At 37.5% G+C, this 20138-nt stretch overlaps 1 protein-coding gene across 1 annotated transcript in view; it reads left to right on the top strand.

Moving 5' to 3' along the window:
- The window catches only part of ITGA11 (integrin subunit alpha 11), a 1670941-nt gene that overhangs the window by 720020 nt on the left and 930783 nt on the right, over window positions 1-20138 (top strand). Inside the window, exon 6 of the mRNA XM_044077667.1 lies at window positions 7336-7463. Within this exon, the coding sequence (XP_043933602.1) occupies window positions 7336-7463 (128 nt within the window). The remainder of the gene's footprint in view (window positions 1-7335; window positions 7464-20138) is intronic.

Below are 20138 nucleotides of genomic sequence, written 5' to 3'. Positions count from 1 at the left end.
GGAGTAAAGTTATTACTCTGTTGCTGCATGTCTGCAGTCAGTTTAGTTACACTTTTTGGATGGAGTAGTATAATTCATGAGGACAAAACATACATACTACATTCTGGTACCTCTACTATTATTTAGTAACCATTCTGTTAGTAATATGAAAAACTGAACCTATTTTTGCTATGACAGATTTAGTAATCATTGTTGATAAAATATCTATATATGATCCTTAAGTAAGGCATAATGTTATATCAGATTTATTTTTTCAAAAAAAAATGGTGACATAAAATGTTTATTGATTAAGCACTTTCATCTACTTAAAACAATGCTTCTTCAGAATAGCAAATTAATGAAATAACTTTAAAATTTACCATCAACCATGTGGTTTACATCATATAACATAATCAACCAATAAATTATTAAATAGAAGCTTAAATATTACAATATATAAACATCAATTTACTTCACAACATGCATACCACTAGAAAATATTTTTGGTTGTTAAAATCATCATATTTGAAAGTATTTTCTTCTTGAAATACTTTATAAATGAACTGTCTCATTTAATCCCAAAGGTTTGCCTAGTCCTAGTCTAATCTGCAAAGTCTCACATAGAAAACAAAAATATGTATTAAAAGTTCTTCCCCTATCATCATCCACTACCTTTTTCATCACATAAAATAAAAATGTTTTAAAATCCTTACTCACAGTAAGACGCTGTCCAGTTCGATTCTCAGCTAGAGCGTCTTCTGCGTGGACACATGCGTGAATGGGCGTACCTTTGTTGAAGGTTGTGCGTCAGGGCTGGCAACTCGGCACATAAAAATTAACTGCCAATCATTAGAGGACCAGAGTTCCGCTGTGACGACCCCTAACCGGGAAAAGCCGAAAGACACAACAACAACATTGTTGACTCTTTTGTTAAGGCATTCTCCAAATCAATTTTTTAAGTAGAATATATATCCTGGTAAATCCTCTCTCATAACTTTTTGATCATCTTGATCACATAAAGGGCTGGGCCAAATTTATACACTACAGTGTAAACATCTCCAATTGTTTGTAATCAAAATGTGTTATAGTAATATTAACAACCTACAGTGACTACCCTGGATGAGTATATTAAACACTGTTAGTACATCCCACATCTGTACATATCCTTAGGTTTGTTGCTGACTATTTTAACCTCAATTGATTCTAGGCAAGCCTTTAGATTCCTGCTCCTCCTATAACCCTAAGTCTAGTCCCTATAACTTAATACTACCTGTTAAATTAGTTAAATGCTCTACTCGTGAGAAATAATTTGCTAAATTTCATTTTGATGGTGAAAAATCACAAAGGTATCAAAATCTTGTGTATTTTAATGTTTTTAAGAGAATGTATGGAAAGAGATTATTCCTTCTAAAATCTCACTAATAAGTGAATCCAAGACGTGATCCGGATAAAAACAGTGATCTTGTCTTACTAACCTATTTAAAAATATCATTATCAGACATTTATCTAGATAATTTTCTCAGTAATACATGAATCCAAGTTGTGATCTGGATAAAACCTTTACAAAAACATTAATGTTGTCTTACTAACCTATTAAAAAAATCTCATCATCAGGCATTTATCTAGGTAATTTTATAAACTGGCCCCTCACTGCATTTCTTTTGATAAAAAATGGAAGATTACTTTGATAATGTAAGTGAGAATTAGTTAAATCTGATTTGCAAAATACCTTGGACAAATTTTTTGTATAATGTCCAAGGTCCCCCTGCGCTCCCCATTTATTTCCCTTTTCTTCCCTCATTTTAGCTTTCAATTACCCCTTTGCTCTTACTCTTTCTTCTCTTTCACTCTTCCTTTTTTCTCCACTCTTTTTTCTTCCTCTTTTTTCATTCCTTCCCCTGTTTTCCATTTCTCCCCCTCCTACCTCTTTTTGCCTACTTCTTCTCTCTCTTCCCTACCTCCCTCTCTCTCTTCTCTCTGTCTACCCCTCCTCCTTCCTTTTTTCCTCCCCTGACTTCCTACCTCTACCTACTCTCTTCCTCTCTCCCTCCCACCTTTCTCCCCTTACCTCCTATTCTCTCTCCTCTGTCCCTCTCCTCCTTCTTCTCCCTTCCCTACCCTCATCTCTCCTGCCCTCCTCTCCTCCCTCTCATCTCCTCCTGTCTCCTCCCTATCTTCCTCCTTGCTCCATCTGTCCCTTCCCTAGCCTCTAGCTGTCTCCTCCCCCTCCCTCCCTTCTTTCCTTCCCTTTTGTACCCCTATAGTACCTGTAGCCTCACTCCCCCCTCCCCCCCCGCTTTCCTCCTTCTACCGGGTCCCCCCCTCTACGCCTTATACTCACTCTCCCCTCCTCTCCTCCATCTCCCAGCCCACCCCCCACCCACCCAGCCCTCCCATCCTATTACCCCTCTCCTTCCACTCCCCTCCCACCTACCCTTCTCTTCTCCTTCCCTCTAATATTTCCCTCCTCTCTCTCTATCCTTTTTTCTACACTATTCTTTCTTCTTTCTCCTTTCCTTCTTCTTACCTTTTTTCTTACACTTCTTCCCTCCCTCTACTTTTCTCCACTTTTTCCCTTTCTTTCCCTTTCTACCTACTCCTCTTTTCTCTAAACCCATCTTCCCTCTAGACTTTCTTTATACCCTTACACCATCTACTCACTCCTTTACACTTTATTTCTGCTTCCACATCTCTTACCTCATGCCTGTACTCCCCATCGCAATCACACCCACTTTCACTCTACATACCTATACACCACCCACCTTTTCACATCCACACCTACCTGCTCTTTCTCTAAACATCACCTACTAAAATCTTTATCTACTCACTTCTTCACACCTCAACTACCTAAATATAAACTAATCTTATTTCCAACAATCTAAATCACCTATCTAAACTCAAAACCTTACATCACCCATACTACCCCTACTACTAAAATCCAACCCACTTTAAAAAACTAACACCTCCCAATAAACACTAACTAAACCTAGGCCCCAACCCTCACCCCACCTCTCTTAATCCCAAACCACCCTCCCCAAAACACCACCCCTCCCCAACATAACAGCAAAAACACCCTTCACAAACTCCCTCTATCACCTGGCCTCATTTCAGCACAAAATACAAACATCCATTTCATCCATGCCCTCTTAGATAATAAGACCAGATACCCTCTGAAACCTTAAAAACGTAACACATACCTTTCAAAAAAGACTTCAAGAGATTATTCAACCAGTTAACACAAACCTAAATAGCAAAACTTTTCAGAGAAAGGTGGAATATCTTTTCAATCAAAAAAAAAAAAATCTAATAATCTATTTCAAGAAACCTTCAAAATTAAAAAAATATTATTAACTCCAACTCAACTTTTTAAATTGGGCTGGCCTTACCAACTTTAAGATTACATTATTGTAATAATTCCAACATAGACTGAATTCTTTTTATACAGGTTAAGCAACCTCCCATAACACTACCCATACATTACATCTTCTACAAATAGATTAACCTACTAATAGACACAGTAAAACCCAGTAAGAAAGAGAGTATATTAGACTGGAACCTTAACTAATAAAGTTAAGACACATTATAAGGTATTAATTAAGAAAGAGAGAGTATTAACTACCTAACCTACTATACATGACAGAATGCATCTATGCCTAACCTACCAAATGAGACAAGACTAATATCTTAACCACAAACACTTTAACATAGACCTTAAATCTCACTTGAACTGACTCCCAAAAACTTTGTGAAAAAAAATCACTCCCCTATTGGAAGCAGTATTTAAAGTGCATGTAATTGGAATTGCTTAAAGATTCTCCCTAGAAGAAGAAGTATTATTCTTTAATAGCTCCAGATTGGCTAGTATTACTTGAACATCAAACACGGCCATGGCTCTAAACCAGTAACAAAACATGGAAATCTTGTATTACAACAAAAAAAAACTCAACTTTCAGAAAACTAGTAGCTTCTAATTTAGCAAAAATCAAAAATCTCTGACAAGAAAAACTAATAAAAAACCTAATAGAAACAAAAAAAAATCAAACCTACAAGAAAAAAGTCAAACTAAAATAACCAAACACATATTCACACCCCTAAAAACTTACTTCCCTTCCCCTCTAAATGCTGACCCAGGAAACCGGTTCAGGATGCCCCCAAAGCTCTTTTTTCTTGCTACCCTTTCAACACTGCCAACAACCCTTTGAAACCTAACAAACCCTCCAACCCTACCCCACCACCAACAACACATACTCCTCACCTCAACTCACAAAACCTATATACCTCTCTTCTTCTTCTTTCATCTTCCAAACTCTTCACCTTCTTCTTCCCACTTCCACTTAAACTCTGCACCCTTCTCTCTGCTCCTTCCCCTTCTTCTCTCTTCCCCTCTTCTGCTTATTTCCTTTACTCTGCAACAGAAATATCTTAGCTCATCAACAGACTGATATATGGAAAGTCTCCTATATTATACCACTTCATATAGGTGGAAACACCTTGACCTTTCCAACTTTCTTACCACCTTTCCTTCTTGACCCCTTTTTAAAATTACCAGCAAAAAACAAAAAAAAAATGTACTGGTACACAACTGGTTCCCCACAGCAATAATCACACTGCCAGCATGGTTTTAGACCCCCATCATAGTACCACCACTGCACTTTACCCTGCTATAGTACTACCACTAAATACCTAAAACACTTAATTCCTCTAAAAATTTCTTTCTCTCTCCTCAAAAGCTTTCTTGCTCTTCTCACACTCTCTCCAAAGCTAATCTCATTTCTAACCCTTATTCCTTTCATCTTTCTCGAATCTCTTCCTAACCATAAACAAACAAAAATCTTTGGTAACCAACAACAAACAATCTCTTCACTCTGAAACTCTCCATCCTTTCTTCTCCATTTCCCCCCCCATTTCCATTAGGGCTCTCCAGGTCTCTTCACTTTGTTCACCCTCTTATATCTTTATAATCAGACTGCTTATAGCATACTGCATGCAATATGCATATACCTTATTGATTCATCTTTATTGCTTCTACTGACTTCTACTGAACAACACCCCTTAACACAAAAAATACCTTTAACAAAGTAGAAACTTGGTTTTCCTAGTACCTCCCAAACTAATAAAAAAAACTAAACTCCTCCTCTTCTCCCCACCTCTAGGTCCCCTTAAACTTAGCTCCCTTTTCTTCCATAATGGCACTATCATCTGATAACTTCACTAACTACTAACTTTGGAATAACCATTGACAATCATCTTTCCTTGATCAGCACACAAAACACCAAACACAGGTATCAAAAAAAAAAAAAATCCCTATATCGTATTAAACCTTTTCTAACCCCAGCAACAAGAACCAAATGTGCCAAACCCATCTCCCTATCTCCTCTCCTATCTTCCTATTCCCTCCCATACCAACCTCAAGAAAAACAAAAACAATCTTAACAAAACTTGCTATAATAACATAGCACGTTTTCGCCACTAGTAACCCCTTCTTTAGGACTCACCACTGTATAAATCTAAAAGCAACTGCTGGCTCTCGAATTTCAAAACTACCTAAAACCAACTCACTCACTATCACAACATATTACACCTACCTGACAACACCCAACTACCCTCTCAACTCTATCCTCCGATCATAATATCTGAAATCTGAACTTCCTTCTAGTAAACTTATGACTAAATCAATAAAGGCAAACAACACACAAACACTGTCTCTTTTTAACACTATAGGTAAATGGTAAAATCTCTTCTTCTTACCTTGTGTGACTGACTACACTCTATCCCCTCTCAATTCACAGAAAAAAAATTAACTGTACCTAAATCATCATTGGCTTTGTTGCAGTACACCACCAACTTTTTTTTTTTTCATCTTACACATCTCTCACTCTCTTCCCATTTCCTGTTATATCTTCTTCTCCTTTTACAATACTAATAACCTACTACGACCTAGGTCTATAAAATTGCTAATATGGTATTAACTGCTCATCTAAATGTGCTTCTCCCTTCTCTGAATTGCATTCTGTTCTGTGTGATATTTTTCTAATTTGTTATTATAAACATTTTGTAATATTTTTGTTTGTAATTTAGTATTAGTAGTGGTTTTTTCCTCGGGCCTCTGCTGAAAATGGATGGACATGTATCCAGCCAGACTAGCCCGGTCAACAAATGTAAAATAAATAAATAAATAAATAAATAAATTAACAGAATTATACGTAAAGTAAAAAAAAAAAATCATGGTAGAATTCAAATACCTAAAATATTCCTCTAGCAAGTCATTTCCTCATGTCCAAATAATAAATATACCATCCAAAAATGTAAACAGATGTGTAAATATCCCTTTATATACAAATGAATACAAATTCCTGTCTCCAGTATAAAATAATCAAATTAGCAAAAATGGGTGCTGCTGTACCTATTGCAACTTAAATTTTGTTTATAAAGTTCACCTTCAAAAAACATAGCTAAAACTAAATCCATGCAAGTGCAAGTGCAAACTGCATCTATATCGCCATTAGATAAAAACGATTCTAAACCTGTCTGCTGCAGAATAACTGTATATGAATTTTTAATGGCAGCTGTTGCCAATAAATAATCACAGTCAAAATTTACACCTGTGATAACATCTAGAAATTGCCAGGAATCTTTCAAAATGTATGGCTAAGAATCCATTTTGCCCTTCAATTTTTATTACATATATAGCCAGTGGTTCATTTGACTACCATGTGCCAAAACTATCACACCTCAGTGTAGGTAAAAGCATGGTTCTCCAGGGTAGAGGTTAAAGCCTGCGGACTCCAGGGCAAAAATGTCTCATCAGCTCATCTGTAAAATGTTCTTCAGCACTAATACCTAAGAAAAAATATTACTTGTTGTCGCATACATTTTCTAAAGCATTTCATTTAGTTTTTGTATTAGATATGTTCAGTTGTGACATATCCTGTGCACCATAGATGTTTATGAAAATAAAGATATTATGAAAGCTTTAGTCTTACACTTTGTATTCATAGTTAGTTCATGACTATGTTGTTGAATCAAGCAGATACGTGTACGAAGAAGTCTGACATTTGTCAGGACATTCTCAAATTTTGTACTTGTATCATACATACTCTTAATTATGTAAAATATGTATGTGCAATTCTTTTTGCTTCAAAATGAAAATTGATCCAAGTACTAAAATTAGGTGGCTTAGTTAATTAGTGAACAGACATTTCCTAAGAACTCCATGAAGTGTCTATAATATGTAACTCTGGCATGGCTGAAGGCAAATATTGTGAGTAGAATGTTACGCATGCTGCTGTTCCTCTAATCAAACTTCTATTTACATTAGTATAAATTGCTGATTCTGTTTCTGTTATTTCACAATAGGGTGCAAGACCTATATGGATATCATCATAGTACTAGATGGATCCAACAGCATCTACCCTTGGTATGAGGTTCAGAATTTCCTCATTAACATCTTGCAAAAGTTTTATGTTGGACCAGGACAGATACAGGTAGGCCAGTAACAGTTGATATTTTTGCTCATTTCAGTTAAACCAGATATTTCTGCTTTAAGAAGCATATAAAAGTGTAATGCAATACATTTATATATTATTCTTTAGTTCTTATCTTGTCAGTAGTCAATAGTACTAGTCAGTAACTAGTTATTAAATGGATAGAAAGATTTATGAATAGACAGGTATAAAACACTTTATTGTAAACTATTTATTCACAAAAACAGAAACAGGAAGCACTAAAATCTTCTATGGTATATATGTCGTGTTGAAATATAATTCAAAGGAACCAGTTTGAAAGGTATTTATCATCATCCAGATAATTATATTAGCATTTTAGCCAGTCATTGTATCACAAAGTTCATGTCATATGCAAACTATTCTCAGTATTATCTGAATATTCCAGGATCCTTCATGAAAGCTCCTTATATCTCATTTGATCGAGATAAATAGGTACTTAAATGTTTAGACTCTTAAATAGTGGGTCATGTTCAGAAACAATGCCATGGAGCACACGGTAAGACTAATATCAGCTACTCATCTTACAATTAATTGCAACATATGATTCAAAAACATGGCTCCAGATGGACCTCTCATGAATAATTATTATTCTTTTTACAACACATATTCTGCATATTCACATGGAGGGTTTGTGGTGCCCTCAGTCCTTTGGCATATTAACATCTTGATGAGCAGATGCTGCAACAGTGATGTATGTCAAAAAATTCTTTCTTATTCTTTCTTATTTTTTATTAGAATGGCCTACATTTATTTATTTATTTTTGCCGTATCAGACCATAACATATTATTTTCCCAGTGGAATATCATTGACCCTTGATATTAACATTATCTAGCTAAAATAAGTGAGGCATAATAAATAAAAACAAAATACGCTTTGGTAGTAGATAAAGAGACCATAAAACAAATTTGCACTCCCTACCAATTAAAACCACCTTAGTTACATTGTAAATGCTGCTTGATTGCTGCAATATAGGGTTCATTTATTTTAGTAAAGATTCTTGTAGATCTGGCAGCTTCACGTTTTCTGGCAGCCACAATCTTATAAAATGCTAAGGGTGTCAACTTTACAAACCATGTAGACAGGACAGTTTACAAAATGTCCCAACATAGGGCTCTATTGATGAATGTTAGGGTATTGCTGAACAAATCTGCTTTAGTTTCCATCCTGTTGCAGATATCTGACTGTGTGTATAATAGAAACTTGGCTTTATGAAAACTGTGGCCATCTCCTGCCAGATGCTATTCTACCAGGTTTCTCTGTTTTCCAAAACCCCAGGAGTGGTAATATTAGTAGTTGTGTAGCCACTGATTTTTGAAGTTGATATGAGATAACTAGAGTATCAAATGGGAAAGCTCATCCCTTTTAAATGTGTTATCTGGGCAGAGCAGGGCATCAACAAACTGCAGATACTTCCTGGCAGATACTAGAAACAGGAGGTATTGAGATTTTTCTGCAGCCACTCAGTAATTTCTCCATCAGTTCTATCACTTTCTAACCACACTGCTTGGTTTTGGATACTTTTAACTTTAGGGTCAATGTTGAAATGATCAGTCACCTCAGAATTCCTTAGTATTATGGAGAAGGTGTGGTTACTTTTGAACCTGCTTATGATGTCTCTTTCCTGATCTGATCATCACCTGATTTATTTTAACCTGAGTCTCCCACCATTTAGGCTATTTGATACTGAACCGACTAAGTTCAAAGATTTAATAGTAGATAAAAAACGAAAACCAACACTTGAATACACCAGCAAACGAGTGTAAGACACCAGGGTACAAAATCAGGATACAGAAGTCGCTTCCACCAAAGTAGAAGCTTCATCAGACAAGAAAGTAGCGCCAAATAGCTCAATTTAAAATAACATATCTAATGATGTCATTTCCTTGACTACCGAACGGCAGTCACTATCAACAAAATTCGTACTAAAACATTTTAAAACCACAGTTTAAATTCAAAACTAAATCACAACGATATGTATGTATACACCTAATAAAACATTAAAAAAGTAAATTAATAACTTTTTATACATAACACCGACAGTACATAGATGCAAAATCCTAAGAATACTTTTAGTTTAAAAACTAAATTCTAAGGGGCTAAAGGTTCACTTTAACACTCAAAACTAGTCATAGGCGACATGCCCTACCGCAAATAACTTTTATATTTTAGAAAAGCAGAAATATTACAAGCTTCGTTTAATCCTGGTGTAGAAAAGGCATCCAGAAGAAGTTGCCATTCTAGTTCTCTAATTTCAAGAAGGAGGGATTGAGGTCCCCCTCTAAGTCCTACATTAACAGTGTCAATACCCATAAAATGAAAGTTGTGTCCAACATTATTTAGAGTGTGTTTGGCAAGGGCGTTGTCTATCTTTTTGTTCTTAATCGCATATTTATGTTGGTAAACACGGTCCCGTAATCTACGGTCCGTTTTACCAACATAAAATGCATGACAGCAATCACACAAGGCAACGTAGATCACTGATTTAGTCAAACAATTAATTTTATGCTTGATAAAATACTTTTTTCCTTTTATGGTGAAAGAACCCCCCCACTTTCAAAAGGCCACACAAATTGCAGGAACCACAAGTGAATGAACCAATCTGTCTGGATAAAGACGATGGAATGTCAGTGGTTTGTAACAGATCTTTTAAGTTACTGCCTCTCCTAAAAATAAAGGAAGGGTAAGAGCCCAGGATGTTAGATAAAGAACCGCTATTTTGGATAAAATGCCAATTTTTCTTAATAATGGCACAAATATCTTTAATATGATTGTTATAGGTGATAATTAGGCTAGTCTTGTAGTCACATCTTGGCACCTGGTGCATTACTACAGTATCCACTGTGTTGTTTTGCAAAAGTGTATTTCCCAGATCTAAGGAAAAATCCGATGGAGTATCAACAATTGTCCTAATCATAATTTTGTTGGTCACAAGAATAGGTTTATAAAACCCATTTTCTCTTTTAAATTTTACCTCTTCAACAAGATTATCTAGTAAATCAATAGGGTAACCCCTATTCTGGAACATAACTTTCAAACCAGCACACTCAACGTTAAAGGCCGCATTTGTACTGCACATACGTGCAGCTCTAACAAGTTGCCCTTTAATTATAGATTTCTTTTGTTTCCAGGGATGGCAACTGGAAAAATGCAAAAAGCTGTTGCAGTACGTTTGCTTTCTATAAATTGTAGACAAAACAGCATTATTAACAAGGTCTTTAGTCAGTTTGACGTCAAGGTAGTCAATTTCATTAGATGAAAATTTATGCGTAAATTTTAAGAAAGTAGAAGTGGTATTCATATAATCAACTAACTCAGAGCAAACATCTTCACCTCCTAAAATAAGTAAAAATACATCATCCAAGAAACGTGTATAAACCTTGATGATGTTTTTGAATCTAGGATTATTCAATAAACAGGTGTTCTCCCAATAAGCTACAACAAGGTTTGATACACTCCCACCACAGGGAGAACCCATGGCGATACCTCTTTTCTGTAAATAGTAACAATTGTTGAAGATGAAAAAATTAGAAGACAAAATAATGTCTAGCAACAATGTGACTACGTCAATTTCATCTCGAGAAGCATTTAAGCTTGAAAGCATCAATTCAACCCATTTGACCGCCTCTTGGTGTGGGATAGAGGTGTAAAGATCAACCACATCAATGGTTAAAAAGTTAAGGCTCGGGTCGAATGGGATGTCGTTGATAGCTCTCAAAAAAGACCAAGAATCTTTACAAATTTGAGGGATCAAACCAAGGTATTTTGAAATGATGGAATCTACTTGGGTAATAGAATTTCTCCGTGGGTCACTTAGGTTTTTATGAATTTTAGGGATCCCAAACATAATTGGGACCCTTGGGAATGAAATGTTAATGAAGTTGAAAGTATCAACATCAATCCTCCCTTCAATAAACAAATCCCTAAAGTACCCTTTGATCTTATTATATTGCCCTGACATCTCGTTTAATGAAGATGCCACATAGGCGGGAGAATTTAAAACAAGTAACATTCTTTCTATATAGTCTTCCTTATCTAGGACGACTAAACCCCCACCCTTGTCAGGTTTAATAACCCTGATAGGAAGTTTACACAAATCTTTTAAAGCTGACAACTGATTGGATGAGGTATTACTCTGGCGATCAAACCATTTAATATTTTCAAATAGTTGTCTTAAATTCCAATTCTTCTGGATGCCTTTTCTACACCAGGATTAAATGAAGCTTGTAACATTTCTGCTTTTCTTAAATATAAAAGTTAAACTAGCTTTGATGTGTTAAAGTGAACCTTTAGCCCCTTAGAATTTAGTTTTTAAACTAAAAGTATTCTTAGGATTTTGCATCTATGTACTGTCGGCGTTATGTATGAAAAGTTATTATTTGACTTTTTTAATGTATACATACATATGTTGTGATTTAGTTTTGAATTTAAACTGTGGTTTTAAATTGTTTTAAATGACATCATTAGATATGTTTATTTGTATCCTGATTTTATTCAAAAGATTTAATAGTAGTTATTGATCTTATTGCAATCCTGGATCAGCTTCTAGATGATCATAATGCAAGTGAGCTTCAGGCACCAGTTAGACCTTTAACTGAAGACATTTCCTGCACTGCCAATCAGCCTCATGGATGCATGTATTTCCTTTTGCAATTTGTAAACACTGCTATGATTATGAGCTGAATGAGCAGTGCAAGCAGGCAGGGATGTCTCCTTATTGAAACGGTCACACATGTTGATGTACAAGTTTGAGTTAACATGTCATTATGCAGTCTGAAACTCAGTAATCACAAATAAGGAGGCAATGCTTTTGTCCATGTGAGATTTTTGTTGAAGGTAATTGCCCTGCCATGCTCTTCCAAGTTGTTGTCAGTCTGCACATTGAATCTAGTCTTGGGAATCAGAAAGGTTTTTACAGTCTCAGAATGTAAGAAGTAAGCATGCTTTTTTGCATATAAAATTATCTGCATTTATTTAACATTTGCCAATGTAATGAGTAAACTGGATTATGGACAAGGCAAAGAAATCAGTAAAGTACAAGTATAAAGCATGCAGACAACAAACTAATTAGACTAGTTCTGTTAATATTTGACAAAAAACTAAAATTTTAACAAAAAACTGTCGTATTATAGTTCCCCTTGATATAGACTTTGAATTCAGATACTGCAGTAAACTGAAATGCATGTATATAGTAAACATAGCAGACTATAAGAATGTAGTCATGCTCCTGTCAGTCTAAAAATCCAGTATAATATCAACAGAGGCATATATATCTTAGGACATAGAATAACTTTCTACCCCGTTATATTCCTAATATTTATACAATTATTTTGACTTCAATATGATGATAACTATATATAATATTTACAAAATGTACAAATAAATCTTAGCTGGATAAAAAATATGCTAGCTGTAATTCTGGCTTTGATGAATTCCTCAGAACAGGTGAAGATGAATTTGTTTCAGTGTGAGTCACTTAAGCAGGTGCTTCTTGTTTTTCTTAATGATATGCTTCTAATTTATTTCCTGAATAAGATTAGTTTGTTTTTCAGTTCCTTATGTGATTCCAGTTCATTGGTGATGTTTTCATTTTTTTTTGCCTGCTGTTAGGGTGTAAAGGGGTCATACCATCTCATTCATAGATCACCCTTTGATATCATAGAGATTAGGCTGGGTTTCTTTTTAGGTATATAGTTGTTTTATTTTTAGTGGATGCAGTAATCGTCTTCATTGAAGACCTTAATTAATTGCTCTTGTGATTATTTTATACACAGTTTGCTTTAAGTAAAGTTATACAGTGGAGTTCCATGTTGTTTTATAGGTGGACATATCTGAGACCTTTGTTTTTTTGTTGTTTGCACAATGGATGCACTTTGAGGAGAAAGGAAAGCAGGTATTAGTGTTCCATACTTTAGTCTGTGCAGTAGTACATTAACTCAGACTTAACTGGAAAAGGCAATGAGCCAAGTTCATAAAATTTGGGTTCACAAAGCCCTATCTGATTGACAAACCATAAGGAGGAGGATTGTACAACCTCTTGAGTGATTCTTTTCCATGGCACCCCATCCTCTTACTAAATATCAAACCATCCTCCTTTGACAAACCCCATAACTATGTTATATGAAAGGAGTCACAAAATTACTTTCAACCTTAAAACCCTGTTGAAAGACAACTGGAAAAACTGTCATGGCTGCAGTATGTTGCTCAGCAGACATTATTGAACAACATACTAGCACTGTTATACCATGAAAATTTCCCATCTCCACTGTACTGAAAATAGAGTTCCTTACAATGTTTACAAAGGCATTTCATACCATTAATGCTCATGATACTAGTGAGAGGTTGCCAATGGGTGATAACACAGCACATCACATAATGATTTCAATATTGCCTGCATACAGAATGGTAGTGATTGGTTACCTCCTGAGAATGTCTCCTTTGTGGACATCAAACAGAGAGGTTGCTGGCAGTCCAGTAATCTTTCACCTTCACTTTCCCATTGATGAGCCATAGAATTGATCTCTTGAGATTCTATTGAGTCAACTCTCTGGAGACCAAACAAGAGAGAATTCCACTATTCATCCTCTGAATAAGTATTCCAGGACAATGGATAGAAGAGAAGTCTTTTCTTCAACAACCTTTCTGAGAGAAGATTGCCTACCAGCTGGCAACCTACATTCTGTAGCTAACTCTTCCATGAGAGCCAAAGGAAGAGGTAGAGCAACAGGTTCCATTTTAATTCTTCTTTCATCAATGCTCCATTTGACAGAATGTCCCTTTGGTCTCAAAGTCAAAGACATGCTATCCAGGTGTGAGAAGTGAGTAAGACCCTCAAAGACCATTCCTGAAAGGTCAGAGAGTTGATGGTAAACAGAAGAGGCCTGCAGAACCAGGGATCGCCTGGCAAAACAGAGGATAACATCCAGAAGATATCTAAATCCATTCTCCCAAGACTCACCCCAACAGAAGAATCCCAGACATTCCACCCAGTCAAGTTATCCAAATTCAAAAGAGTCATCAAAGAGGTCCCATCAGATCAATGGACAATCAATCCAGAATGTATTTATACTATGGCTGGGAGACAGTCATTCATTTATAGACACAAATCAGATGGCTGCAAGAACTATAGTCTTTGTACTACTGGCAGGCTGCACAGTGGTTGATTATCCATCAACCGATGTCTTATTGGGTACTCATTATGGACACCTGCAGAACAGCTCTATCATGGTGGATTCATAGATTAGTTAGTTTGTTTTTCAGTTTCTTATGTGATTCCAGTTCATTGGTGATGTTTTCATTTTTTTTTGCCTGCTGTTAGGGTGTAAAGGGGTCATACCATCTCATTCATAGATCATCCTTTGATATCATAGAGATTAGGCTGGGTTTCTTTTTAGGTATATAGTTGTTTTATTTTTAGTGGATGCAGTAATCGTCTTCATTGAAGACCTTAATTAGTTCAGTAAAATTGCTCTTGTGATTATTTTATACAGTTTGCTTTAAGTAAAGTTATACAGTGGAGTTCCATGTTGTTTTATAGGTGGACATATCTGAGACCTTTGTTTTTTTGTTGTTTGCACAATGGATGCACTTTGAGGAGAAAGGAAAGCAGGTATTAGTGTTCCATACTTTAGTCTGTGCAGTAGTACATTAATATGTGTATATTAATAACTCAGACTTAACTGGAAAAGGCAATGAGCCAAGTTCATAAAATTTGTACGTTATTATGCAGTGCTTTATACATAATACACAGGTTCACAAAGCCCTATCTGATTGACAAACCATACTAATGCCTTAGAGGAGGAGGATTGTACAACCCCCTCTTGAGTGATTCTTTTCCATGGCACCCCATCCTCTTACTAAATATGCTTATTGGCCACCCTCAAATCAGCCTCCTTTGACAAACCCCACAACTATGTTATATGCAAGGAGTCACAAAATTACTTTCAACCTTAAAACCCTGTTGAGCATAATCTTACACAAGGAGTCCCATAACATATGTTATTGAGCACCAAGGGCATAAAGACAACTGGAAAAACTGTCATGGCTGCAGTAATCCCCCATTATTGCCAGTATGTTGCTCAGCAGACATTATTGAACAACATACTAGCACTGTTACACCATGAAAATTTCCCATCTCCACTGGAGAGCAGGGCAATCCCTACTGAAAATAGAGTTCCTTACAATGTTTACAAAACTACTGCCAATTGGCATTTCATACCATTAATGCTCATGATACTAGTGAGAGGTTGCCAATGGGTGATAACACAGCACATCACATAATGATTTCAATATTGCCTGCATACAGAATGGTAGTGATTGGTTACCTCCTGAGAATGTCTCCTTTGTGGACATCTTGGAGATTTTAAAACAGAGAGGTTGCTGGCAGTCCAGTAATCTTTCACCTGAGGAGTCAGTGTACATGGCAGCCTTTGGATCCCAACTGTCTACCTCCTGGGTCACTTTCCCCATTGATGAGCCATAGAATTGATCTCTTGGTGGGTGTGGGAGAGCCCAGATTCTATTGAGTCAAATCTCTGGAGACCAAACAAGATTATCACAGCACCAGTCAACAAAGTTTTTGGGCAAAAGGGGTTGCAGTAGGTGCCATGGTGGTGGTAGCAGCTACTAAAAAGGAACTATCAGAAGATAGTTCCACTATGCATCCTCTGAATAAGTATTCCAGGACAATGGATAGAAGAGAGAGGTGAGTCTTTTCTTCAACAACCTTTGCCTTCCGAATTACCTGTCCCATTTCATTAGGTTACAAAGGGATCTGATCAAAGACCACTCAGATACCCCTGAAGGAGCCACAGCTGAGGGAGTCTGAGAGAAGATTGCCTACCAGCTGGCAACCCTACATTCTGTAGCTAACTCTTCCATGAAACTCATCGCTCATACAGCCAAAGGAACAGGTAGAGCAGCAACTTCCAGTATATTGATGAGAAGGTATGCCTGGATGCACCTGTGCAACTTTACTGAGCCTTTTAATTCTTCTTTCATCAATGCTCCATTTGACAGAATGTCCCTTTCTGGTCTCAAAGTCAAAGACATGCTATCTAGGTGTGAGAAGTGAGTAAGACCCTTTCTGCTTTGGCCGTACGTTTTTCCACTCCTCAAAGACCATTCCTGAAAGGTCAGAGAGTTGATGGTAAAATGTGGCTCAGGAAATCACAGGGGTCTTACCAGGACACACGTAGAGGGAGCTCCCCAGGGGCAGAGGGGGGGGTGCTAATTCTGGAGGACACCTCCCTCATGGCAGAAGAGGCCTGCAGAACCAGGGATCTACAGAGCCCTTCATTGGGAGACCCCTCTCAGCACTCATGAAAGGAGTCCTGATTGGCTGCCTCTGGAGGCAATCGGGGGTCAACTATCTCTGCACTGGAGAGCCTGGCAAAAAATAACTACTGATTTATGGGTGCAGAGGATAACATCCAGAAGATATCTAATTCCATTCTCCCAAGACTCACCCCCAACAGAAGAATCCCAGACATTCCACCCAGTCAAAGGGATCAGGCAGTTATCCAAATTCAAAAACTGCTGAAAAAAAGAGTCATCAAAGAGGTCCCATCAGATCAAAGAGAATTTGGTACCTATTCAAGGTTCTTCTTAGTTCCAAAGAAAACAGGGGACTGGAGATCAGTTCAGGATCTCAGCAGATTAAACAAGTCAGTTCAATGCCACAGGTTCTGAATTGTCGCGGTACAGTCCATACTTCCTTTCTTGGAACAGGATGACTGGATGTGTCCATAGACCTTCAGGATGCATAGTACCACATAAAAATGGACAATCAATCCAGAATGTATTTATACTTATGGCTGGGAGACAGTCATTTCCAGATCAGAGCACTGCCCTTTGGTCTCACACTTGGAACCCGCTCAAACACTACAGTTCATAGGAGCATTTATAGACACAAATCAGATGGCTGCAAGACTTCCTCCATCCAGAGTGCTAGTGATCAGACGCCAAACACACAAGCTACTTCAAAACAGAAAAATACCTGCTGATCATGTCTTACAGGTTTTAGGCTCAATGGCAACCACTATAGTCTTTGTACTACTGGCAAGATTCCACATGCAAATCCTACAATGGCTTCCACATGCAAATCCTACAATGGCTTCTGGCTGCACAGTGGTTGATTATCCATCAACCGATGTCGTATTGGGTACTCATTATGGACACCTGCAGAACAGCTCTATCATGGTGGATTCATTCCAGTCAGGTAACACAAGGCTGACCCTTTATCCCCTCTCAACCTCAGGCCACTGTGACCATGGACGCTTTCAAAACAGGGTGGGGAGGCATTATTTGGGGAAGACAGTTCAAGGCACCTGGTCTCCCGATGAGGCCAATTTACACATAAAGATCCTGGAGATGAGGGCAGTGCTCCTAGCATTGCAGCCCTTTCAGGCTGCTCTTCCTCTGGCAATAATTGAGATTCAATCAGACAACGGGTCTGCAGTCTGGTATATAAACAAGCAAGGAGGAACCAGATCATACCACCTGTGTCAAGAAATGCTCAGAGTGTGGCAGTAAGTATCTTCATCCAGCCACTTTCTTGCAGCAATGTACATTTGGGGAAAGTCCAATGTGATTGCAGACAAGCTGAGCAGATGCATTTTCATGCCTCACAACTGGTCCCTCAACCAGAAAGTAGCAGAAGAAATTTTCCACCGTTGTGGCCAAGCCTGCTGTGACTTCTTTGCATCCCCTCTGAACAACAAATGCATGCTACTTTGCCCTAATCCCCCCAATGGGGGAATCCCTCAGGGATGCTCTCATAAATGATTGGCCTCCTGGTCTCCTGTTCACCTTTCAACCTACCCCCTTGATTCCCAAATTTCTCCAGAACGCAAACAGGTTGAAGAGAACAGTAATCCTCATTGCTCCATTTTGGCCTTGTCAGATCTAGTTTCTCTTCCTCTGGCCTCACTTACAGGAAAAACCCACTCCACATCTTCTGTCACATTTGACAGGAATGATTCATCCCAATCTGTCCACCCTCAAGCTGATGGCTTGGTTCCTCCAACTCCAGGCAACCTTTGCTCTCCTCTCCTCTTTGTTGTATTTTGATATCATCCCATAAGCAATCCACTCAAAAGCAGTATATGGGCAAATGGAGGAGGTTTGTAATCTGGACTAAGAAGCATGATATAGATCCTTACACAACTCCTGTTAACTCCGTTCTAGAATTTTTAGCCTGTCTTTTTGACAATGGAGCAGCAGCCTCTACTATAAAAGTGCAATTAACTCCTATCTCTGTTTTTGACATTGGGAATGACAACTTGTCACTAATATCAAACAAGTTTTGTAAAACCTTTTTGAAAGGGACTTTTATTACTACTGCACAAAAATCCATCTCCTCCTTGGGACCTTAACATGATACTAAGTTTTATAGTTCAAACCCCGTTTGAACCTCCAGCGACATGTGACATAAAATTTTTGTCTTGGAAAACCATTTTCCTAGTAGCCATTACTAAGGCTAGAAGAAGATCAGAAATTCAAGCTTTATCTTCCCTGGCCCATAACTGCTTTTTCATAAAGACAGAGTTTACTTGCATACCAACCCTTCCTTTTTACCTAAAGTTGATTCTGAGACTAACATCAATCAGACTACTAACTTACCCATCTTCTTTCCTAACTTCACTAATAAAAGGAGAATATGTAATGTATTTACTGGACGTCCATACACAATTGTGTATCTGCACAGAACAAACAAATTTAGGAAGGCAGATCAATTGTTCATTTCTTTTTTGGTCCTAGAAAGGGAAGACCAGCATGCAAGGTTACTCTACCAAAATGGCTATCTGATTGCATTATGCTCCTCTACATCAGACAAGCTGTAGCTCTTCCTAGACCTGTTTGGGCTCATTCAACCAGGGCCATGGCAACTTCAACAGATTTTCAGAGTAATGTATCCATGGATGAAATATGTGCAGCAGACAACTGGACAAATCACCATACTTTTTTCACTCATTACAAGTTAGATTTGGTCTCCAGGGGAACAGCTTCCTTTGATTTGATGGTTTTGAGGAATATTCTTACATGAGTCCATACACACACACACACACACACACACACACACACACACACACACACACACACACACACACACACACACTCATATATAACTATTTCCAAAACCATAGTCTCGGGTCTGTTGTGAGATTTATGCTGGAGCCCTTAAATATTCATATTTATAATTCATTTCTGGCATGCTAGTCTGGTCTTTGTGGAATATTTCCTTTTCCATTCATTCCTATTGGCATTTTCACCTTATGCAAGTATTGTGGTGTATGTGTGTGTATATATGTATATATGTGTATGGGATCCATACAGATCACCGAATGGCAACATAACCAAAACAGATTTAGCCAGGCATACTCGCATGAAAGTGCTTTTCACCGAAGGGCACTTTCACGTAAGTATGCCTGTTCCAGAGATCGCAGTACAGTGTGGCTAAGGGAAAATTCCCTTTTCCCCACTGTAGTGTGACCTCGGAGTGAGAATATTTAAGTAGGGGGGGGTGTGGGGGTTGCAGGGGGGCTTGCCCCCCTGCAAAAACGTAAAAGTAATGTTTTACTTTTTTTTTTAAACACACTTTAATGAAAGCACTTTTTTGGTGAAAGCACTTTTGTTAAAGTGTGTTCGGTGATTGT

This window comes from Protopterus annectens, chromosome 7.part0 (assembly GCF_019279795.1).
Source record: "Protopterus annectens isolate FY-2018-M chromosome 7.part0, PAN1.0, whole genome shotgun sequence".
In the NCBI taxonomy this organism is placed as follows: domain Eukaryota; kingdom Metazoa; phylum Chordata; order Ceratodontiformes; family Protopteridae; genus Protopterus; species Protopterus annectens.
This window is presented reverse-complemented; position numbering and strand designations above follow the sequence as displayed.